Genomic DNA, 21614 nt, shown 5'->3' on the forward strand with positions numbered 1-21614 from the left:
TACCTAATTCATTCCCCCTTTTCGCCCTCCGGCCCTGCTACTTCGTATCACCTCGAGCGATATTCTTTCCGACCGTGGGACATCCCCCTCCCCCTTGTCTGCTGGGGTATGCCTAGAGGTGGATCTCTTTTCCCCGGACCTCCTTGTTAATAGTGGTCGGCCGACGTCCGGATGAGGCTCGACCTTCCATCGGTACCAACAATCCACTGTTGGTGGTAACTGGTCCTACGACTAGTTCCTACATCTTATCTCGCAGTGGTGAGGCTGGCCCTGAGCGTGGTCGGGGCATCCGGTAGTCTCTTGTCAGTGTCTGAAGTGAGCCGATCTATCTTTACTCAACCCGGGAGAATCCTTCCCAGGTCGTTTCGGAGCCTCGCCTTCCTAACTCTCGCTGTCGCGTGCAGTCAGCCTTGTCCAACCTGCCGTCTAATCCCCGCTGGGCCTCCTTTGAACAATCATGGCGCACTACCAGAATGGTTATCCAGCCTACAATCAGCCGCCCGGTTCCCCGCCGAATCCCACTCAGCACAACCGTTATGATCTCTATCCCACCCAGCCGACGAGCCCACAGTTGCGAAGGATGCCCAGTTATAATGTGGGGGACGACGCGGGTCTCTTGGGCTCCCCTGATTCACAGAACGCCAGATCCACCGAGGTGAATGCTCGCTATACGGGCTGGAATGTACCGGCAGAAGGCCAGTCGAGCTATAATGTCCTTAATACTGGACGCGATGACTATGCAGATCCTCGATATGCGCACGTCCCTGCGCCTAATTCGCCTCAATTGTCGCGCGCCCGGGCTTCCTCACAAACAAGTTACCAATATCAGTATACCTCGTCGGTTCCGGCTCCCACATCACCGACCCAGGTTGCATACAACCCCCAGCAATATGCCTTGCCCCCTACACCATCGCAGCAGCAGGTAGGCTTCAGCCCGCTGGCATATACTGGGCCCAGCACCTCGTATAGCAGCACGACAGCAACTGGCCACCAGCCTTACAACCCAGCCGCCTACCAGCCTGCTAGCTTCGTCTCATCCCCCGTGCAAAGACAGCCGACCAGCGCTTTCGCACATGCACCTCCTACACCCCAAACCTGGGGCCCTCCCCACCCACAGCTGCCGCCGCCTCCACCCCCTCGGGGACCGGACCATCCATATGGAAGCCGACCCTCCCCTCAGTATGGAAATGCTTCACCAGGTATGCAGTACGGGTTCACAACTCAGCAGGCATCATCCTCAACCACACTCTCATCCGGCTCTCTATCCTACGGTACAGCATCCCCTTCTGCAACTAGTGCTACCTATGTATCTGCCACCAGCTCTTCTACTGCTGGTACTGCGAACACTGCAAGCCACCCCTATGCTGGAGGTGCACAAATTCCGACCTACATCCCGCAGTCGCCGCCTCACCCCGGAGATGTTATTACTTCGTTCGATGAACAACCTCCTGCACCCCCAGTCCACTCAACACCCACCGAGGAAGCCTTCGGCAAGCGATCTAGCTTGACACGTCCCAGTTCAGGGCGATCCCTTCCGACGCCGCCGATATATCCCACTCAAATGTCACCGCGTAGAACGGACACTTTGACTCGGCACCCGCAGTCGCGCCCGTTGCCAGGCCCTCCCGTTGATGCGGATGCAGATTCAGAGCTCTATATGGCAGCCAACGGGCATGGCAGCCTCAAGAGTCGACCAAATACTAGGCCGGGCTATGATGAGCTGATGGAAGAGGTCGAGGCTGCAGTTGCGGATCGACGGACAACTGGGGAGCCTGGCTATAGCTTAGATCTATCCCATGCAAATTCTCACAGCGCGCTGGTCCTGGAACCATCAAACAGCGTTTCACCAGACCCGCGGCTGTCCCCTGACGAGAGACATACTCACACCAATGGCAGCATCGCCACTGGTACAGGCCAATATGTGAACTACGATGCGTATAGCGATGACAGTGACGCGGAGGCAGCCGCAGGTCTAGCTATGCTGCAAATGGCAGACGAGGAAGACAAAGCACAAGCTGAACGCCTGCAAGACCGTGCGCGGCGGGAGACGACTGCTTCTATCATAAGTGCATATGGAGCACGATCAGAGAATCGCGTACCGTCTCCGCAGCAAGACTGGCAGCAGGATGAACTGGGGTCCTACGGCGAAAGCTACCGTCATGCTTCACAATATGATGAGACGGATCACTACACAAATGGCCGTTATGATGACGCGGATCATCTTAGGCTTGCACCCTCTTCTGGCTCTATGAGAGGTTCTAACCCGTTCGCAGACGGCCATGAGGAGTATTCGGATGATTATGACTACCCGCCCACAGCGCTCGAAGCTTCTGGGTATCCGCACACTGACATGCAACATCATGCACGGGTGGACGCTGGTGGCACCGGAGGCCTGTCGGAGCCTGGAGCGTATGGACGCCGCATGAGTTTCGACTACGGCGATGAGGCCGATGGGCCCTTGTCCGAAAATAATGGTCTGCAACGCTCGGGCAGTGATAGCTCAGGCAGAGGAGAGGAACCTGGGGACCTTTTCTTCCACCCTGGCATGCGGCCACTTCCACCGGCTCCCGTTGAGCCGGCGAGTAACCCGACCTTAATGTCGCATCTGATGCCGGCAGGGACGTACCGGCACCACGAGCAAGGTGACGGGCGGGGCTCTACCCAGTATACACCTTCCCATTTCCCTGTTGCTCCAGACTCGTACACTTCTTCGACCGTGTCCAGCCCTACCCAAGTTCCACGGTCGACTTCTTTGTCAAGTCATCCAATTGGGCCTCGTACTGACCCCCCTATCAGATCGAAAACCGATGCAGACCGGGCGAAGTATAAGCAGCAACAGGAGCTGTTACGGCAGCAACAGTATGGCGCACCGAAGCTCGATGTTTCCCCGGATGCTGCAGCTGCCATGACGCTTGATCTGCCCACCATCCCTGCGGGACGTCGTAAGAAGTTCAACCCGACAAAACTGTCTTCAGAACAATTCCGACGCTGTACGGAGCCATGGGCGCTGAGCTCCATTCTAGCTTGGATTCGGGAGCTTAGCGAAGAAGAGACGGATTTAAAGGAGCATGCGATCGTGGAGGCAATTGTTGCTTTGTTCACCCATAAAGTACCGACAATGAACATTGCCGATGCGGAAACTCTAGCTGCACGGGTGGTTAAGAACATGCTGGCGGAGGGTGCCTTGGTGAAAGACGAAGAATGGGTCAAATTCGGCAGTGGGACTTTGTCAGGCGTCCTATTCCAGATAACAGGCACAGGGTGCTACTCCTCTCGCCTTCATGAACAGGGGGCGGAAGTGTTCGGACGTTGCTACTCGCACCACTGCATGCGGACGCTGAAAAAAGTCAATCTCAAAGCGCAGATGATGGAGCCGGAGAAGAAAGCAGAAGACTGGGTGACTTTTTACAAAGTGCCCAAGGAGGTTTGGGAGACGCACTCCAAGAAGGAGATCGATCGTCAGAACAATTTGCACGAGATTGTGACAACCGAAGATTCCTACATATCGCAACTGGACGTGCTGCGCGAGCTCTACCGGGATCAACTGGCAAATATGCAACCATCGGTAATCGCACCGAAGCGCCTGAACCGATTCTTGAACGATGTGTTCGGGAAGGTGGACGCCGTCAAGAAGGTCAACGAAGACCATCTCTTGGCTCAGCTCAAGTATCGTCAGAAAGAACAGGGTCCCTTCATCGCTGGATTCAGTGATATTTTCCGGGAATGGATTCGAAAGGCAAAGATGGCTTATATCGACTACGCGGCGACATTCCCGAATGCCAATTACGTGGTGCGCAAAGAAGCAGAGAGAAACGTCCATTTCCGGCAGTTCCTCAACCAAGTCCGTGACCACAAGCTTTCAAATCGTCTCAGCTGGGACACGTACCTCAAAGCTCCCATCACCCGTATCCAGCGGTACACCCTGCTCCTCTCGACGGTGCACAAGAACATGATCAAAGATTCCGAGGAGAAAGCAAATTTGGCACAAGCGATTGATGAGATCAAGATGGTGGCACTTGAATGTGATCATAAAGTGGGTGAGATGAGTAGGAAGGTTGATCTCATGGAGCTTTCAACCAAGCTTCAGCTCCGCCCAGAGATGAAGAAGGATGTTGAGCTCAACCTGGAGCATCTGGGCCGCGAAATCGTCTTCCGGGGAGACCTGCAGCGGCCAGGGACACGAACAAGATTCCTGGTGGACACTCATGCCATACTATTTGACCATTACTTGGTACTTGCAAAGGCCTTTACGGCTCGGGACACATCCAGGACCGTGAAGTACGAGAGCTACGACGTGTCCAAGTTGCCGATACCTATGGATCTCTTGGTTCTCGAGAGCACCAATGATGACCCGGTCGTAAAGTCTGCGGTCCGCGGAGTCGTGGCGCAATCACCAGCCGCCGCCGCCGCTGCTGGCCGTGGTGCCGCTGGCGGGCCTTTGACCCATACGGCCAGTGGCAATTCTGGCAGCTCGGGCAACTCGAACGGAGGCAGGACTCTCGTACCTGCCACAGTCCTGGAGAGTTCTAAAGATGATAAGATTCTGTATCCGTTCAAGGTCAAGCACCTCGGGAAAGCAGGAACATATACACTCTATGCCTTTTCGGCCCAAAACAGGCAAGACTGGTGTGACAAGATTACCGAGGCGAAGACCAAACATGCTGCCGCCTTGTTCGCACAAAATGCGGAGCCGTTCAGGCTGCGAGTTCTCGCTGACACGGCATTCGCTACCTCCGACAACTCGTACATTCCTACTGGTGTTATTATCGACGGAACGCCTCTTGATCGTGCTATCAAGGACGTGGAAGAGCGGTATCATGGCTCACCACGGCCAGCGCCAGTCTGCCGGACTGGCGTCCACTGTGCCACGGTCTTCCAGCAGCCTCCTGGTCGGATGAGGTGCGCCATCGGCACTGATTACGGCGTGTACGTTTCAGACTACAATGATCCTCGTGGCTGGACTCGGGTAAGTAGCTCGTTGCAACCGCATATATTTTTCTACACTTCATCCTCGTGCTAATCGTGTTTTTCAAGGCTATACCCATTGTACGCGTGACACAAATTGCCGTCTTCGAAGAATTCAACGTCTTCCTGCTCATTGCGGACAAGTCGTTGATTGCCTACCACCTGGATGTTGTGTGCCCTCCGAGCGGGGTGGCAGCACAGACAACGACGGATTCATCGCGTCGGGCGCCGCAGAAACTATCGGGCAGCCGAGAAGTCGGTTTCTTCGCAGCAGGACATATGAAAGACCGGACTTTGGTTATGTACAAGAAGCGGGATGGACTCTCGTCCACTTTCAAGGTTTGTGCTGTGGTTTCTCCTCACACGGTCTCGCATACTCACAATATTTTCATAGATCCTAGAGCCAGTCGCACAAAAATCATCAAGCAGCAGAAGCCGTTTCTTCAGTTCTCGTCGTTCGCAGACGGAATTCTTCCGAGAGTACGATGAGTTCTACATCCCTGCTGAGAGCTATGGCATGAATCTCTTCCACTCTTCCCTGGCAATCTCCACTCATCGCGGCATTGAGATTCTCACAATCGACAAGAAACATACGTGGTCGGTCCCCGATTTCCGATCTGAAGCTCCACCCGAAGCGCAAGCCCATCTCAGCAGTATAGCTCAGCGGATTGGTGCTTTACGCCCGCTAGGCATGTTCCGCCTCAGTGACAGCGAGTTCCTGGTCGTATACACTGAATGTGCAGTGTATGTGAACCAACATGGCGATGTATCACGCAGCGTGGTCATGGAATTCGTGGGACATGCCCACTCTGCGTGCCTCTACGGAAAATTCCTCATCTTGTTCAATGATGACTTCGTCGAGGTGCGTAATGCAATGAACGGCCGCCTACGCCAGGTAATCCCAGGCCACGGTGTCGTCTGCCTCGATGATGGCAGCAGCATGCCGGGCTCGGGTGCAAACAGCATTCCTACAAGCACCGGAGGTGCTGTCAACCTCTCCAGCGGGCTGTCGAACGGTGCTTCCTTGGCAAACACTGGCCGGACCGTTAAGATATGCATGCAACATCCCGAATACGAGCGAAGTCAATTGATTCTCGAGTTGATCGAGAACGAAGGTCAAAAGGACTAAATTCCACACTAGTGTGCCGGAATGGAAAACGTCCTATGCCCAGTCTCAATTTCAATTCCCCATCCATCCCTTTCCCTTTTTTGGACTTCTCTCTCACCCTATTTTATTTTTTGACTCTATACCCCCAATTTTCCCTTTTCATTTCATGATGAATATATTTTCTCTTTCCCCCCATCCTTTCTGTTTCATTTTAAACCAAGCCATCGCCGTACTATAGGGCATATGTCTAGGCCCCTTGAGTACGGGTTGTTGAATCTTGTACATACATAGTTGGCATAGTCAGACATACTACATAAGATAGCCTCGCATTGTAATGCATAGAAAGCTCAGTTTTGGTACTACTTGTTTTCTCACCTACTTTATCTGTGCGTTTCAGTGTATTTCAACCATTAATCATCCCACTAATTATGTTCAAATATTCGCATGCAAAAAGAGACACGGTTCCGTCTCTTGCGGTAGCTGTAGCATATACATTGCAGCAGCTACTAGATCAGGAAGAGCCTTGTAACTATTGACTGACTGTATGTGTTCGCTTACAGCATGTGATTCTTTTACGGAATTACACTACATCTGTCGTTAAGCGCAGAAGCAAGGTAGAGCTTTGATTGTATTGGGGGTTGTGATGAAAACATGCTACATACATGCATACATACAATGGATCTTCCAGAAAACAATCAGCAGACGTCTAAAACGAGGATAGACAGCAATTGTATGGGGTGATGACCGGCAGTATAACCAGTAGAATAGATGAGAAATCATGAGGCAGACAATGTATAAGAGAGAGAGAGGGAGGGAGGAAGAGAGAGAGATAGAAAGGGAATTCGAAAGAAAATGGGATGGGCGGGGGGAAAGAGGGCGATAGAGATGGAGTTGGGGGGCTTCACGACTCGAACTCGACCTTGCTGATGACGTTATGTTCAGCTTGAGTTGGCTCATGAGGGCTTTGGTTCCCTTGTGTTGTCTGCTCATGTTCGTCTTTGTCGTCAAGTAGGGATGCATCATCCTTGCCGCGCATACTGAGGACTTCGGCTCCCTCGAGTAGATCGCGGTCTGCATCTCGGACGCTTCGTCGCTCGGGGTCTGCGCCATAGGCACCTGCGCCCCAGCTAGAGATGCCGCCGACCATTGCGGACGCGGTGGCGTGGCCACCGCGAGGGTCGTACTCCTCTTCTTCGTCTTCTTCTTCGTCGTCGCGGTTGAGGGCGCTACGCTCCAGTTCACGTTGAGCTTCGTCCATTCTCTTCTTGACCTCTGCGGCCATGCGGATACCATCTGATACGATGTTGTCCAGGACTCCGCGGAGACCCTTGCCTGGTGGCACGATACCGCCTGAGGCTCCCGCTACCGATGCACCGGCTGCTGTGCTAGACTGGGGCTTGGGTACACCGATATTGGAGAAGGTGGTGAGGTTGGACGAGAGAGACGAAGAGGCCAAGGCTTGCAGTCCATGATCGGAAAGGCGGAATGACTGCGGGAAGAATGTATCGAAAAATTGCTCCAACAGTTCATCCGCAAGGATCACCATGCGGAAGGTGGGAAGAGTGATATGTAGAGGGTTATTGGGATCGAGTGCGGGATTTGCGGATTCTGAGACGGCGCGATTGTGCTGCGTGGTGGACTTGTCTTCATTCGACTGCTTCGCCGGTATCTCGGTTTCACCTGACGCAGTCGATTTGGTATCTTCATTCACATCAATGAGATCTTCTTCATCATCATCGCCGATGCTAAATGACCCGAGCTTGTCGGCTGTTTCCTCCGCATCCGCCTGGTCTTTCTGCTCTTCAGCTGCTCGGCTGTCTGGATGGCTGGGGTCGGCATATTCGAAACAGCGACGGATAAAAGAGCTGACACTGCCCAAGAAACGTTCGTCTGTACTTAGTCTATCCGGGTCATGTTCGTTTGTCTTGACGTCTTCCACTGACTGTGTGGGAGATATAGTTCCGTCAAAGCCTCGTCGAGAAAGGAACAGAAGCGCTTCTGACATGCGCAAAATGCCTTCGCGATCCACCCGTCCAGTCCCTTCGTCATCGTAGAGGTCGAAGAAGTAATGGATGTTGTTCATGATGTCACGCGGTCCTTTCAGTCTTGCAAGTCCGTTGACTACATTTTGCAAGCTCAGACCTTCGTCGGGATCCGTTGCCCATTTGCGGAAGAGTCGTCGTGTGAACTCATGGTCTGCTGGCTCGGGCTTATTGTTCCACAAAGAAGAGGATTTACCCCAGCCCTTGAGACTGTTGAAGCCTTGCTCGGCTGACTCCTTTCGTGACGGGGGCGAGTCCGCCACTGCCCATTTTGCGGTGGCTGCGAGGAATTCCCGGAAAGCGTCATAGTCCATGTGAGTGGGACTAGGACCAAGACCAACACGACCGACCTCTCTATCCACTGGAGGCCCAAGGATCGATGTTCTCTCAACCCGCTTCTTTTCCTGGCGCCTCTTTTCCTCTTCTAAGAGTTTCTGCCTCTGCTGATGGTCATAGAGAACTTCGTAGTAACGGTCATAGATGACACCCAGATCATCCATGCTCAGTTTCTTACTGTCTGGTCCGAGATTGCGGATGGACGTCCGTTTGGCGAAACTCTCAATGTTCTCCAAGACAGCATCCTTGTGCTTTTCACGCTGTTCCGTAATCGTCTGGTGAGTGATCTGGGAAAATTCTTTGAAAGCGACAACCATAAGCTCCTGGAACCGTGTGATGGCTCTCAGCTTTGGATTTTCAGACCTCGGATGGGCCGATTCGTCGAGGCGCGAGAAGTACGCCTTGAGTACGGAGATAAAGGAACCATCATCCTGGATATCCAGGAGTTCCTCGCCATTGATCCGAAGGATGGCCAAGCCAACCTGGAAGAGAACCTTGGGCCCTTCGAGGAAAAACACATCCAGTACACGGAAAGCGAAGACTAGCGGCATGGAGTTGATGTAGAGGGAAAGGAACCATGGGAGAGAAACAACGGATAGCTGCACATCGGATTTCGTGAGATGGTCCCAAAGCACGGGCATGGTTTTCTCGACCAGAGATTCAAAGACTTTCTGATCCAGCAATGTGCCATACATTGTCGTGGAGTAGTAGCCCGGAAGGAGACGGTCGCAAAGTACAGACAACAGAAAGAAGGCCTGTGCCTCGGACATATAACTGTAAGGGTCAGCTTCACTCCCGAACTTGGTATTGGAGAAACGAACATCAAGAGAGCGGCAACGACTATATTCATGGCTTGACAGTATCCGATCTCCGCATTGGTCCAACTGTAAGCAGTAAGGACCCTCCGAAGGCGACCGATACCCTCTTCGCTCTGGAAACCAGCATACTCGGGCAAGCTGCGGTTTAGATCTTTCTCAATCTCATCAATCGCCAAAGACTCCTGCCCGGAGAACTTCGAGAGAGTCTCAGTATACAACTTCGGAGACCTCAGGCGAAGGTAGAGCGAACCCGACGTCACCTCCCAGATCTCGCCTCGTAGACGGTTGGGAAGACCGACTCGGATCAATTTATGGAAAGTCGGTTGACGAATGATAGTGGCATTGCGGCCATTTTCTACACGCATACTTAGCGAGCGTCCCAATAATAACACTCGATGGACTGAGCTGCATACCTCTGAAATATTCCCCCCATAGTCTCATCTTACTTCGGTCGCGGAGTTTGCGAGCATCACCAGGATAACGAAATATCATGCCCAGCCCGGCATCCGGTGGCTGACGCTGTTCAGTAGTATCTCCATTTTGGGCCTTCAACTTAGCGCCAGACAGTAAGTACTCCGAGTAACAATCGTTTACGACTATGCGCAAGTTCTCGATCTCCTTCATGCATTCGCGCAGCCCCTTCTTCAAACCATCGCAAAAGCGTTCGCAGGCCTGCCTGCTTCCAGCCAGCTGGATCGTGAATCTTTGCGGAACAAAGTCAGGGGCCTGCTTCCCCAGCGCGCCATTCCATGTCGTTAACGCAAGGGAGAAGACATGGCTAAGACTGTTGAGCCGTTCCACCCTGCGGATGCAGCAGAGCGGAATAGTGAATCCATTTCCAGAAGGGCCTGTGCCGTTGGTTTGGCCAGCCCAATGGGTCGATGCCCCAAGACTCGCAGATGGCGTGAAGCTCGTAGGCTGGGTCGAGAAACAGATAAATCGTTCGCTCAGATGGAGTCTGCCGGCATAGCGGTTCCCAGCGCGCTCAACGAACGGGCGATTGGTATCTCCATGAGATGGTGACGAGGTATGGGGAATAGGAAGAATAAGCTCTGCGGTGATCTCTTGTAGCGGGTTTTGGGAATCGGGGAGGCGGAACTGCTGGCGAAACAGGGAGGCTTTGGACGGGTTGCGATCGGAGGAGGAGAGGGTAGGAAGGGTGAAATTCGCCGGGTCGATGAAGGACTGGGCTTTCTGAACGAATGACGTCCACTGCATCATGGCGCTCGGGAAGCTTGGTGCGGTGGCGTGGAATGAATGAACAGGCAGGTATCCTCCTGCGTCTGGGTTGAGTATCCGGCTGACGGCCGATTCGGACGGAAGCGGGAGCTGCTGGAGCTCAAGCGGGAGTCAGGGTTCGGCGAGGAAGATGCACAGAAGCCCACGAATGATTCGGGAGAGAAATCAGGGTCATCGTAGAGAGCTAGCGCAACATCGTCCGACAAGGGCTTCTGGCTGCGACAGACAGAAGAACCTGGGGCGATGACGGTTGGCATGTAGGAAGAGGAGGGGAAGGTTGGCGGCGGCCGTTCCTGGCAGGCGGCCGTGAATATCCTCACGTGACAGGGATCTGTCTCGCTCTGAAACACCACGAGGTCAGCCCCAGTGTAGCTACATAAACACCGTGCTGTAGGTGTTATTACTGTTGGTAAGTTGATGCACAGTGGACTGGCAACGGAATGACTAATGGCCATATTGAAACTACATAAGGAAACTAATGAAGTCTGACTAGTAGCTTGGTACAGCCGACAGGAGAAGCCGAGAGTAAACTATAAATCCCAGCAGAAAACGATGACCAATAAAGATAAATTTGGAAGAGAAAATCGGAAGAGAATTAGAAATTGAAACGAGAGTTCGCTTTACAGATCACATTGACTGAAGAAAAACGTGAAGTTCAGGATTTATTTGTTTTCAAACGGGGTGCCCGGAAGTCTTGCCAAATTCACCCTTTTGTAGGAAAGATCAAGGACAGTGCAGTATCTTAATTTGCGGCATGGGGAGGTAGGAGTGATCAATATTTATCGGGGGCTAAATTAATTCTTGGTCGAAGATACTTCCTCAACCACGGCCTCTTCGTCACTGTATGCCGGGGGGAGTTCTTCGGACTCGGTCATCAGACCCTGCTTTTCAGACACCGTACCCTGTTCCAGAGACTTCTTGGGAGTAGAGCGGCGGAAACGTTGCCACATGAAGACGACGATCTGACCGACCAGCATACCGAGGGCGCTCGCGGCCAGACCAGCCAAAACACCCAGCACAGCGGGAACCACGATGAAACGGACCACGCGGTGGACGGTGCGTTCCCACTGGCCATGGTGCATGTGGTGGTGATGGTGGGGACGGCCAAACTTCTCCATATGTCCGTGGAACCCAGCCTCCTCTCCCTCCATGGGCGGCATCGGCATACGCTCAGGGTCAAACTTGTCATCGGCGGGGTGGTGGTGGTGGTGATGGTGAGGCCGGGGCGGGGGAGGAACATCCAAGCCGTGAGGACCACCACAGTGCGAGCCCTTGGGCTTGGGTCCCATTCCAAGCATACGGGCCTTGGCCGCTGCGAACAGGGCGCGCATCCGGTCGAACAACAGCTTCCTCAAACACTTCGGCTTTCCGCGGCATTGTTTCCAAGAGACGCGGTCGGGGGTGGCTTCTTCGATCTCAGTCTTGGCGATGTACAGCTCGCCGCTGTTAGGGTCATGGAGGAGCGTCAAAGCCACCGTATCCAAGGGGACGGGGCGACTGTCGAGATCGAGGACCGTGAAGCGCACCGCAACCAAATCCATAGGGTCCTCAGGCGGAGTGGGCAAGGGCATTTCCTCCACGGCGTATCCCAACGGGATGGGCTCCGTTTCTACGCCGTCCGACGCCCGGCGCTGAACAGCAGTGATGAGAGTGGGAGGTGGCGGAGGGAAGATTTGGCGACCGTTGGCGAGAAGGAAGCCATTTTCGGTGGAGAAGTCGACCAACTGAAGCAGGTGTTAGCAGCCATGTCGCTTCGCTTCTTCCAGATGTTGTACTAGACGCTGGCTCGGAATCCACTTACCAAAGAGGTTTGGAAGCCATCAGTCCAGCTGACCTTCCCATCCTCACTGACTTCACGGAACGGACATTCGGTACAGGCCAGCTCAACCTGTTCCTTCTTGGGCGCATACACCTCCAGAGGGTGGAGAGGAGGGAAGTCACCCTCAGGGGCGATGGCTTCCTCGATTTCGGGGATAACAAGCAAAGCGTTGGCGCCGAGAGCGAGGACGCTCCCCACAAGGCACGAACGGAGGTGCATAGTGGCCGAGGCGGATCTAAGCCAGGCACCTATAAGACGGGTGAAAAAGCGCAATAAACGTAGAACGGTGAAATGAGGGACACGTTTGGGAGATGAAAAGAGAAGTTCTTGAGATGAAGGATGGATGATATTAAGCTGTAAAAATAAAAGAAACGGATGATGGGGGGAATGCTTTGATGATATGGATTCCAACCAGCGAGCGCTTCTTGCATGGCCGGCCAGGAGGGGGTTCAAAGGCGAATCGCCCATCGCCCGATTTCTTCTCTGATTGGCTGTTGATGGCGCGCGGGTGGAGCAGGTGACGCATGAGCTGCCCACCGCCTGCTGCTTTGGGTGCAGCTGACGCATCCGCTGCAAAATCTTTGTCACGTGGTCTGAATTTCCTAAAATAGACTGCCATCCCGTTCATTTTATTGTGGTCGATCATCACGACCACGACGTTGTACACATAAGCCATCATGATGGTGGTAGACAAAGTACGAATTCTAATATAGTTAGACAAGCCTGGAATATGCCTTCTTTCCTGCTCATAATTGCATACCCGCTCCGTACCAGCAGACCGGGTCCATCTACCTCGGAAACTAGCCTCAACCCACCAGGTGAGATCGGATGTCGACGAATTTTGCCAATCTGTAATCCAAGCCCGGCATCAGCCCTACATCAGGAGGTCCCCTGCCCCGAACCGTAGCCAACATATACTCAGGTACCTCATTATATCGCATCCAGATATCCTGCGTTCCATCCATCCATGCAAAGAAACGTTCAAATGTAGCCTTCACAAAGAGGAAAAATAGGAAAGCCACCACACCGATCAAAACCCACGCCAATATGACAGCGGCTGGTGTCGGTGCTTGCTGTGGTACACTGACCTGAGGTTGGTAGTAGCCTTCTGGGGGAGTCTCAAACTCCCACATCGACTCCGATTCTGTGGCATCAGTCTGATCATCTTCATCGTATGCACCAGGGGTGGAGAAGTTCGCAAACTTCTTTCGTGTCGTCCGAAAGGGCGGTATTGTCAAGGGAGTCGACTTATATCTCTTATCCAGATACACTGGCCATTGGTAATTCGGTCCACGGGTCAGGAATCTTTGTGGCTTTTCTTTTTGCTGCGACTCTTTTGGCTGCTTAACGGCAGTGACTATCGCTTTGGGCTCTGGTTTTGAAGGATCATTCGCTGCCTGTGCAGCAGCTTTCTGATAATCTTGAATCCAGCTGCTCTGAGACGTCGAAGACTGATTTCCCAAGCTTGTATTTCCTTGCGCGGTCAATGCTTGGACAGTCTTCTTGAACATATCCAGTTGTTCTTCTTGACTCTGCTTCTGATTCGTCGCCTCCTGCAACGTCTGCATGTACTTCTGAAAAATAGCCAGGAATGAGTTGTCTGTACTGGACCCAAGATTTTGTTGCTGATCAGCAGCCACACGCAGCTTTTTGATCGCCTCTTCCGAACCATCAAAGCCCTGCCAGACTTCTAATCCAGCAAAAGGTCGCTTTAGACTGGGACTTGGGACAAGGGCCTGTTCCACATGCGGAATCGCACCGGTTTTGGCTGCCTGCTGGATATTGCTCCAATCCACCGGCACCGCCTCAATGGGTGGCCTCGAATTCTGAGCAGGGATCAATGGCGCGTTAAAAATGTTGCCCACGCTGCCTCTCTGTCCCACCGATGACAGGGCTCCACTACTTGCTGTGCTTTGCGATCGACTATATAAGCTACCTCCCAATTCCTGCCTAAGTGTCAGAGACGGATTCTGAAAGACAAAGGGGTTGCTGGTGATCTGCATCTGCTTGTTTTGTGTCGAACGAATCAATGCCGTTTCCAGCGCGTTTGTAGGCTGTACAACAGGCGGATCTACTACCGTCGCCTGTTCATTCGTATGCACCTGCTCAGCCAGCCGATTCAGCTGCGTTCTCAGGACAGTATCGTTCCCTTTATATTTATCCACCGCCTGAGCAAGCTGCTCCATCTCCACTTTCTGTGCTGCCGATTCCGATTCCTTCAAAGCAAGCTTCTGCTTGAGTTCCTCTAGTTCTCGACTCGCGTCAAGTATCTGCTGCTGTAACTTCTCATTCTCACCACTTCGATACGTCTCCTCGTCCTTGAGCTTCTTATATTCTTGCCGAATGCGACGGATCTGGCCGGCCTGGGCATCATTCTTCACATTGAGCATATTATTCGCGGTCTCTGCGGCTTTCACATGATCATCTTTCGTCCTGCTTTCGTTTTCTATGGCTTTGAGGTCCCGTTGAGTCTGTCGCAGTTCTTGCTCGGATTGCGCGAACGCTTGTTCCCGCTCAACAAGCACCTGGTTCAAATCATGCACTTGGCTGGTTAGGCGCTTGTTCTCCCGGTCGAGTTCTAGCGCTTTGTGTTGTGCTTCGGTGAGTTGCTGTGCTATGTTGTCGTCGTATTCTGAACTGCCGTCCGGGTCGTTTTCGGCTGCAGTGATCTGCTTAGGTCCTCCAATAGGTACCCTCCGGGTTATGGGTATTCGTCTGCCTGACATTGTTGTGGATATGCAGGATTTGGGTGGTGGATTCGGTGGGATTTCCCGATCAGGGAGTAAAAGTGTCTTTTTCTGCGTTGGACGTGATTCTAGTTATTCGAGGTTATAGCCTTGTCGGGGAATCGACGATACAGTAGGTAGTTCGCGAGGGTCAGTCCTTCTATTTGTCTCGAACACAGCAAAGCTATGCTACTGACATACTAATAAGACACTGGTAGCCCCCTTGTTCGTTTTCATGCGTTAGGCGCTTTCTTCAGCTCTTTGGTTCTAGAGGGGTATCTTCTTATGTTGAAGGTGCTGAACCAAGGCATTGTCTGGGAACATATATAGTCTTTGTTCTATATTCTGATGAAACATAAACCAAAGTACAGAGCTAAAGCACACAGAGCATTATGTGTCTTTGTTCCCTTATAAAGGCCTCTTTATCTATACTAGCGTAGTATGTACCAGCTTCAGGGTACAAAGAGTACTATCTATCGAGGATAAAATAAACAAGACAGTTTCTAGCCTGTACAGAGACAGGAAATCAAACCCCTACAGTTTAGACTTCTTCTGGCCTTTGACGTTGGGGACAGCGTCGCCTGAAAGAAGGAAATCGGGATACGCGAGTTTCCCGGAAGTTGCCCCCGTGGTCGACATCCGCCAAGATGCGCCGTCAACTATACTCGTGTTAGCACATTTTCTACTACTATTTGAATAAGACAAAACGCACCCACTAAGCATTGGCCACTGACATAACTGCCAGTGTCCGCAAAGAGATAAACGGTGGCATCTGCAATGTCTCGTACAGAGCCGACTCGGCCTAGCGGCTGAGACTTGATGTAAGTCTCCTTGGTATCACTAGGAAGGAGGCGATCGAGGCCCTAAAACCTGAGTTAGTGGAATCTATCCATTTAACAGGCGAGCACGGACAAACCTCTGTCGAAGCAATAGGACCGGGTGCAATGATGTTTGAAGTGACGCCTAGGGGGCCAAACTCGATAGCCACACTGTGAGACAGCGCATCCACGCCTGCCTTGGCGACCGAGACGTGCGTCTGGAAAGGTGCCGTACGATAGTGAAGAGTCGCGCTAACAAAGATGATACGTCCTCCAGTGCCTGCTGCAGAGGGTTTGACTGACAGGAGTATGACGTTAGCGCTTATCTCGATTATTGCGACACCGCTCACTTACGAGTTTCGGAGTCCACTCTGTGCTTCTTCGCGGACTCAACGAGGTATGGAATAGTCGCTTTGAGGGTGTTGTAGGATCCCAAAACGTCAATATCAATGACCGATTTGAAAGCATTCGCTGAGAGCTGGTTGATCGAGGCTAGGAAGTTCCCGGCTGCCCCAGCACTTGGTAGTTATAGCCCGGGTTAGTAAAATCCAGCCAAAACGGTATGGTACATACATGACATAGTCGATACCACCCAACTCCTGGACACAGCGGTCTGCCGCAGCTTGGAGGCTGTCCAGTTTACGTACATCCACTGCACCAATGCCAATGACCTTGGCACCAGGACGAGCGGTTGCAATGTCCTGGGCTGCTTTCTCGGTCTTTTCGACATTTCTGCCGATAATGCAAGCATTGGCACCTAGATGAACTAGCGCCCGGACCTGTGCACTGCAGATAGTTCCTGCGCCTCCCGTGCAGAAGACGACCTTGTTTGCTGCTGGTTGTCAGTGACCGTCGGAGTGTATGGTGGCCGCCACGAGCCGACTCACTGAACAGGCCATCCTTCCACGTGTTACTTAGATAGGCTTCTTTGGGGAGGGACATTTTAAGGATACTGAGTAAGGGTATATAATGTATAGATGAGAAAGTTGGTCCTGTTTGGTTGCTACCTGGCAATGTCGAGGATACCCTGATATGTAGTTGATATAGAGAAACCCCCGGATGGCCGTTGGATGGGATCTCCGCAATCCCACGGTTGTTATCAAGCCTCGGCTTCTCGGTCTGAATACTAATCTGGTCTAAACTCCATGCAGTAAGTTAGTCTCTGATGAATCCACTCTTTGTGCCTCCTTTCGGTTTAGTTCCATGAAAGACATGGCTTCAATACGCTAGCCGGAATAGTATTAGCTTCGGATGAATGCTGGAGTGTCAAAAGCGGGCTGTGATTGGCTGGCTTTGTCCGGCCAGCCTCAGGCATGCAAAAACGTCACTCCATCTGCCATCGCGAACTTTTCTATGGCCTTATCTTTACAACCCGCCTTGGAGTTCACCAGAGCACCACGCTTTCAATCGACGAACAATCCTTTCAGACACCTCGAGCAGTGTCTCTGAGCTCTTCTCGGGAGAAGAGAGACTTTTGCATCCATCCCATCAGTGACAGCATCTTGTCGCATCATTGAATTCCATCTCCATCATGGCGTGTCCCATCACCGTCTCGAAGTTCGTGGGCACAGTGTCCCTGGGCCTGCTCACGGTACGATCTCTATAACCTATTTGGCTTATCGATGCTGCAAAGTTTTCTGAGTCTTTCTCGGCTAGTCCTCGTAAAACCCGACCAGCCGCCAACTGACGCGCAATGTATCACCTCTAGGGCATGTCATACTCCGCTTCCAGTGTCGCCATCCCCTCCCTGAGCCTTCTTCCAACTGCCACGACTGCGTCTCGGTCGCTCAACGAGGTCAAGCGGTTGAACCGTAAGCATGGTCTACGACTGACCAACATCGCCAACGGATGTTTCCTCTTCGCGTATAGCCTCTCTTCCAGACAGCGCAAGCACCCTTACCTCCTCTGGGTCTGTGTCACTTCCACTATTGGCTCTTATGTTTTCGACTATTGGTTCCATGGTCAGGATGGCTTCGTGGCCTGGATCCAGTCTGTTCTGCAGGATACCGGATGCGGCTTCATGACCGTCCAGAAGCAAAAGAAAGAAGAGGATATCGTGGTGGTCGAGGCAGAGGAAAATGTCAACGGTGAAAGTGTACAGAAGGAGATGAACACGGAGCGTCGATTCCAGCAGGTCCGGACTGTCTTCTCTGGTCTTGCACTCGCCATGGGTATCGTGGGGCTTTGGGGCGACCGTCGACCTTCCATCTAATTTGGACCAACAGGATAATGGGCGTGTATGGCAGCTTCATTCTCTCCCCTCCCCTCCCTTGGTTCTTTACCTCTATTTTCTCTCTTTGTCTTAACACCTTTGGTCATTTGTTCACGACCGCCATGATGCGTTTGCTGTATGTATTTGGACTGGGTGAATCCCAGTGTTCTTCCTATCCTTGATGAGCGTTCAATTTGGATCGGAGTTTGAGAGCTATCTATCTGACATAATAAGAAATAACAACATACCGTTTCAGAAATCAATCAATCCTGACCCAGAGATAACACTGAATGAGTCACAACATACTATAAAAAGCCCAATTATTATTATGATTTTTACTACTATACAAAAACAACCCCCATCACCAACCCCAACACAACCCACCCCATAACCCCAGCTCTATAATACCTCCTACTCCCCGCACTACTCTCATCACCACCACCAGTATTACTATTACCACTACCACCACTAGTAGTAGTATTACCCCCTTTCACCCAAGGCTGCCCCGGCAACGAATCATTACTCTCCCTCACCACATCCCACCCCAACCACTCATTCTCCAACACCGTACAATCAACCCTCTCATCACTCTCCTCAATCGCATTCGTCACCGAAACCGGCAACTCAAACACCGTATAATAATCCGTCCCCTCCCACCGGAAACCCTGATGCACCGAGACATTATAATCTCCGCGGGGTGCCTTATCTCCACCACTGCCCACGAAACAAGCGGGCCAGATCCAGTTGACGTGCTTGACGGTGGATGAGGGCTCGAGGTCGAGTACCGGCCCTACGTAGGTGTTGTTGGCGTTGGGGGTGGTGCCGTTGGAGATGGTGAGGTTTTTCTGTGTGGTTGTGGAGGTTAGGAAGAGGGTGAGAGTGTGGAATTCAGTTTCTTTGTTGGAGGAGGATGAGGAGAGTTGGCCGTTGCCGGAGATGTCGATGGCGACTTGGAGGGTATCTATTATTTTTATCTCATTTTAGTGTTCGTTGTATTGTGTAGGGAGGTGGATGGACATACCTCCTCCAAGTGGAGTATAGGGCTGCGGAGCATCGATGATGGCTAAACCGGGAGTGTAGATTTGGCCATTGATGATTGTGAAGTTCATGGTGTATTGCTTAAAAATTAGAATCAGGAATATTTTCTAAAAGCTACAATCTCTAGGATCTCCTTGTCTTGCATTGATCTATTTAAACAGATAACAGACAGCCAGTCAGTCTCCCTAATGGACCCTGAAATTGATTGATTTAATTTCCGAACCTCCGGGCGACCCCCTCAGGGACTGCTCTCCACTTTGTCTGTCAGACACCAGTGGATTTAGCCGAAATGAACACCTAGTGGGGATTTCTAGGGACGAGAATAATCTCGTATATTGATTGTGTTAATTTGTTTGGTTTTGGTGATCTCGGTTATATACTGTAGTATCTCCTGTCCACAAGCTAGGGAGGTACTGCTGGCAGAACACATAGTATCTTCCACTTCACATCCCACAACACCAGATGGCACGACTAGCAGCCTACATAAAAACCGGTTGAATCTTCCCTGCTGTACGGTCGGCCAGCCTCTCCGGCAGCATCACCTCATATACATGCTGCGCCCATGCGCAACACACCCGCCGAGTATCCTTCGGATCGATGATCTCCTCAACGCCAAACGCATTCGCCGTTCGCACTGGGTTCATCAACCGTCGATACTCTTCCTCTAGCTCCTTATACCGGGCTTCCTTTTGTCCTAATTTCTCTGCTTCGCGCAGCTCGTGGCGATGTGCGACCTCAATCCCACCTTCCAATGGCAATGAACCCCATTGGCCTGACGGCCAAGCAACTTGCATGACTGGATCGCGCGCTCCGAGCATAAGACCGCCAGCTACGCCATAGGCTCGTCGCGTAATGACGTTGAACAAGGGTATTGTCGTCGTGAAATACGTCTTGCCTAGTTCCACACCCCAGCGCATAGTGGCGGTTCGTTCTGCAACGGTGCCGATGGCATACCCGGCTATATATCGTTAGCGGAGAGGCTTTGGGGAGGGAACTGAGGACACTTACGAACGTCAATGAACTGCAAAACAGGCAGATTCATCACATCACAGAGCTTCAATAGTCGCGCGAGCTTCTGACTTCCCGCTGCATCCAGTGCTCCCCCATTGACCTCACAATTGAGCGAAATCACGCCCACCGGCCGCCCTCCCAGGCGCGCAAGGCCCCCGATAGCAGTTCGACCCCAGAGCGCACCAATCTCGAACCACGATCCCCGGTCCACGACGCTGGTGATGATCGTCCACGGATTGTACATGCGCGTCTGCCGTCGAGGGATGATCCGGCGCAGTGCCTCATCCTCGCGGTCTTCTGGATCATCGGCAGTGATAACTGGTGGTGCTTCCCGCCCAGAGTTGGGCAGGTAGCTCAATACAGTGCGCAGCTGCTCGTAGCACTCGGCCTCGTTGGCAGCTAGATTGTCGATAGTTCCGTTCGTGCAGTGAATCATCGGGCCACCTAAAGTCTGGAAGTCCAGTCCTTCCTCGAACGTGGCTCCCTTGACTACTTCTGGGCCTGCGTTGAAGAGCGATCCCACATCCGCTGCCATGACGGAGAAATGGCAGGATACTACCCGTGCAGCTCCTAGGCCGATCTATATATTCTTGTCAGCTGAATACGTTCAACATCAGAGAAAGAAGGAAAAGGTGAGATACATACAGCCGGCCCAACCACAGCCCCCAAATTCGGAATCCCCTGATTCAACTGCTCCACGACATGCCTATACAACGACACATACGGCAAATAACTCCAACCCGCCGTCCGAATCGTAGTAACGCTCCCTCCCCCCGAACTCCCATCCACCAGCTTCACCACCGGCAACCGCAGCGCCAAAGCCAGCTTCTCCAGATAGATCGTTTTCCCATGCGACGCACCATCCGCATGACCACTCCGGAGCGTGAAATCATCCGCAGTGAGGAGAACTTTTCGACCACGCAACTTCCCCATCCCCTGGACATTATTACTCGGTGTAAAGGAGACGGGCTTCTCGCGCATCGGTCCGGTTTTCTCCCATGTTACCGTTCCCGACAGCGAGCCGATCTCTTGGAAGCTTCCCGGATCGAGGAGTTCTTCGAGACGTTCGCGAACCCATAGCTTCCCGGCTTGCTTTTGGCGGATGTATCCTCTGCGAGATGGGTCTGGGGTGGTGGCTAGTGTGCGGAGAGTGTTGATGTGCGAGAGGACGTCGGAGTAGTCGGCGGGTAGTAGTTGTGGGGAGAGTTGGCGGAGTCGTTTGGTTGCTTGTTTGGACTGTGTGGCCTCTTGGGGGTTTTTGGTGTCTTTGTCGGACATGATGTGATGTTATCAATTTTATTATTCATTTCAGAGGGTGTGGCTATTGAGTCTATTTTCAATTGCAGGTTCGCCCCCGCACCCTTGCAATCTGCTGCTGCGGGTTGTCCCTCATGAGGGGGATGGATGGCTCTTATTTCCGAGGTCCGAGGAATGCAACGAACCCCCCATCTATACAACTTACATACATACAAGTCAATCCAA

General features: G+C 52.4%; 9 protein-coding genes across 9 annotated transcripts; 2 read left to right on the forward strand and 7 right to left on the reverse strand.

The window, feature by feature from the left end:
• Positions 1 to 457: 457 nt before the first annotated feature.
• On the forward strand, positions 458 to 6094 carry ASPBRDRAFT_198564 (putative Rho guanyl nucleotide exchange factor; the record flags this gene model as incomplete). Its single annotated transcript, XM_067621215.1, has 3 exons — positions 458 to 4966; positions 5035 to 5304; positions 5360 to 6094. 3 exons carry the CDS (start codon positions 458 to 460, stop codon positions 6092 to 6094), a joined length of 5514 nt encoding a protein of 1837 aa, XP_067476240.1.
• Positions 6095 to 6675: 581 nt separating this feature from the next.
• ASPBRDRAFT_46269 (GTPase-activating protein) lies at positions 6676 to 10763 on the reverse strand. Its single transcript, XM_067625598.1, has 3 exons — positions 9683 to 10763; positions 9273 to 9624; positions 6676 to 9225 (listed from the first exon to the last, which is right to left on the reverse strand). The coding sequence occupies exons 1-3, from the start codon at positions 10488 to 10490 to the stop codon at positions 6975 to 6977; spliced, it is 3411 nt and encodes a 1136-aa protein (XP_067476241.1). The 5' UTR covers positions 10491 to 10763; the 3' UTR covers positions 6676 to 6974.
• ASPBRDRAFT_290952 (uncharacterized protein) lies at positions 10313 to 11132 on the reverse strand. The gene has a single exon (XM_067622612.1). The coding sequence runs from the start codon at positions 10961 to 10963 to the stop codon at positions 10487 to 10489; it is 477 nt and encodes a 158-aa protein (XP_067476242.1). The 5' UTR covers positions 10964 to 11132; the 3' UTR covers positions 10313 to 10486.
• On the reverse strand, positions 10946 to 12733 carry ASPBRDRAFT_158295 (uncharacterized protein). Its single transcript, XM_067619433.1, has 2 exons — positions 12310 to 12733; positions 10946 to 12232 (listed from the first exon to the last, which is right to left on the reverse strand). Exons 1-2 carry the CDS (start codon positions 12544 to 12546, stop codon positions 11303 to 11305), a joined length of 1167 nt encoding a protein of 388 aa, XP_067476243.1. The 5' UTR covers positions 12547 to 12733; the 3' UTR covers positions 10946 to 11302.
• Positions 12734 to 13133: 400 nt separating this feature from the next.
• Positions 13134 to 15053, reverse strand: ASPBRDRAFT_67738 (uncharacterized protein; the record flags this gene model as incomplete). Its single annotated transcript, XM_067628941.1, has 1 exon — positions 13134 to 15053. One exon carries the CDS (start codon positions 15051 to 15053, stop codon positions 13134 to 13136), a length of 1920 nt encoding a protein of 639 aa, XP_067476244.1.
• A 534-nt stretch (positions 15054 to 15587) lies between these two features.
• ASPBRDRAFT_57547 (SDR family oxidoreductase) lies at positions 15588 to 16813 on the reverse strand (the record flags this gene model as incomplete). The annotated part of the gene is made up of 6 exons (XM_067627762.1): positions 15588 to 15712; positions 15766 to 15916; positions 15970 to 16169; positions 16226 to 16389; positions 16445 to 16703; positions 16759 to 16813. The coding sequence occupies 6 exons, from the start codon at positions 16811 to 16813 to the stop codon at positions 15588 to 15590; spliced, it is 954 nt and encodes a 317-aa protein (XP_067476245.1).
• Positions 16814 to 17236: 423 nt separating this feature from the next.
• On the forward strand, positions 17237 to 18394 carry ASPBRDRAFT_46273 (uncharacterized protein). The gene is made up of 2 exons (XM_067625599.1): positions 17237 to 17462; positions 17580 to 18394. The coding sequence occupies exons 1-2, from the start codon at positions 17403 to 17405 to the stop codon at positions 18081 to 18083; spliced, it is 564 nt and encodes a 187-aa protein (XP_067476246.1). The 5' UTR covers positions 17237 to 17402; the 3' UTR covers positions 18084 to 18394.
• A 30-nt stretch (positions 18395 to 18424) lies between these two features.
• Positions 18425 to 19192, reverse strand: ASPBRDRAFT_67741 (uncharacterized protein; the record flags this gene model as incomplete). The annotated part of the gene is made up of 2 exons (XM_067628942.1): positions 18425 to 19044; positions 19105 to 19192. The coding sequence occupies 2 exons, from the start codon at positions 19190 to 19192 to the stop codon at positions 18425 to 18427; spliced, it is 708 nt and encodes a 235-aa protein (XP_067476247.1).
• A 256-nt stretch (positions 19193 to 19448) lies between these two features.
• Positions 19449 to 21494, reverse strand: ASPBRDRAFT_158308 (acyl-CoA carboxylase subunit beta). The gene is made up of 3 exons (XM_067619434.1): positions 20778 to 21494; positions 20130 to 20712; positions 19449 to 20079 (listed from the first exon to the last, which is right to left on the reverse strand). The coding sequence occupies exons 1-3, from the start codon at positions 21408 to 21410 to the stop codon at positions 19601 to 19603; spliced, it is 1695 nt and encodes a 564-aa protein (XP_067476248.1). The 5' UTR covers positions 21411 to 21494; the 3' UTR covers positions 19449 to 19600.
• Positions 21495 to 21614: the final 120 nt, after the last annotated feature.

This window comes from Aspergillus brasiliensis (genome assembly GCF_001889945.1).
Source record: "Aspergillus brasiliensis CBS 101740 unplaced genomic scaffold ASPBRscaffold_11, whole genome shotgun sequence".
NCBI classification, from domain to species: Eukaryota; Fungi; Ascomycota; class Eurotiomycetes; order Eurotiales; family Aspergillaceae; genus Aspergillus; species Aspergillus brasiliensis.

What these genes read in the sequence shown, in the direction of transcription:
- ASPBRDRAFT_46269 (XM_067625598.1), bottom strand. Translation starts at nt 10,490, where the DNA reads ATGATGCAGTGGACGTCATTCGTTCAGAAAGCCCAGTCCTTCATCGAC. An exon ending in ATGGGGGGAATATTTCAGAG is followed by an intron (nt 9,625 to 9,682) that starts GTATGCAGCTCA and finishes GTATGCGTGTAG; the next exon opens with AAAATGGCCGCAATGCCACT. An exon ending in GTCGTTGCCGCTCTCTTGAT is followed by an intron (nt 9,226 to 9,272) that starts GTTCGTTTCTCC and finishes TGACCCTTACAG; the next exon opens with TTATATGTCCGAGGCACAGG.
- ASPBRDRAFT_290952 (XM_067622612.1), bottom strand. Translation starts at nt 10,963, where the DNA reads ATGGCCATTAGTCATTCCGTTGCCAGTCCACTGTGCATCAACTTACCA.
- ASPBRDRAFT_158295 (XM_067619433.1), bottom strand. Translation starts at nt 12,546, where the DNA reads ATGCACCTCCGTTCGTGCCTTGTGGGGAGCGTCCTCGCTCTCGGCGCC. An exon ending in ATGGCTTCCAAACCTCTTTG is followed by an intron (nt 12,233 to 12,309) that starts GTAAGTGGATTC and finishes CACCTGCTTCAG; the next exon opens with TTGGTCGACTTCTCCACCGA.
- ASPBRDRAFT_46273 (XM_067625599.1), top strand. Translation starts at nt 17,403, where the DNA reads ATGGCGTGTCCCATCACCGTCTCGAAGTTCGTGGGCACAGTGTCCCTG. An exon ending in TGTCCCTGGGCCTGCTCACG is followed by an intron (nt 17,463 to 17,579) that starts GTACGATCTCTA and finishes TATCACCTCTAG; the next exon opens with GGCATGTCATACTCCGCTTC.
- ASPBRDRAFT_158308 (XM_067619434.1), bottom strand. Translation starts at nt 21,410, where the DNA reads ATGTCCGACAAAGACACCAAAAACCCCCAAGAGGCCACACAGTCCAAA. An exon ending in GGGCTGTGGTTGGGCCGGCT is followed by an intron (nt 20,713 to 20,777) that starts GTATGTATCTCA and finishes AAGAATATATAG; the next exon opens with ATCGGCCTAGGAGCTGCACG. An exon ending in TTTGCAGTTCATTGACGTTC is followed by an intron (nt 20,080 to 20,129) that starts GTAAGTGTCCTC and finishes AACGATATATAG; the next exon opens with CCGGGTATGCCATCGGCACC.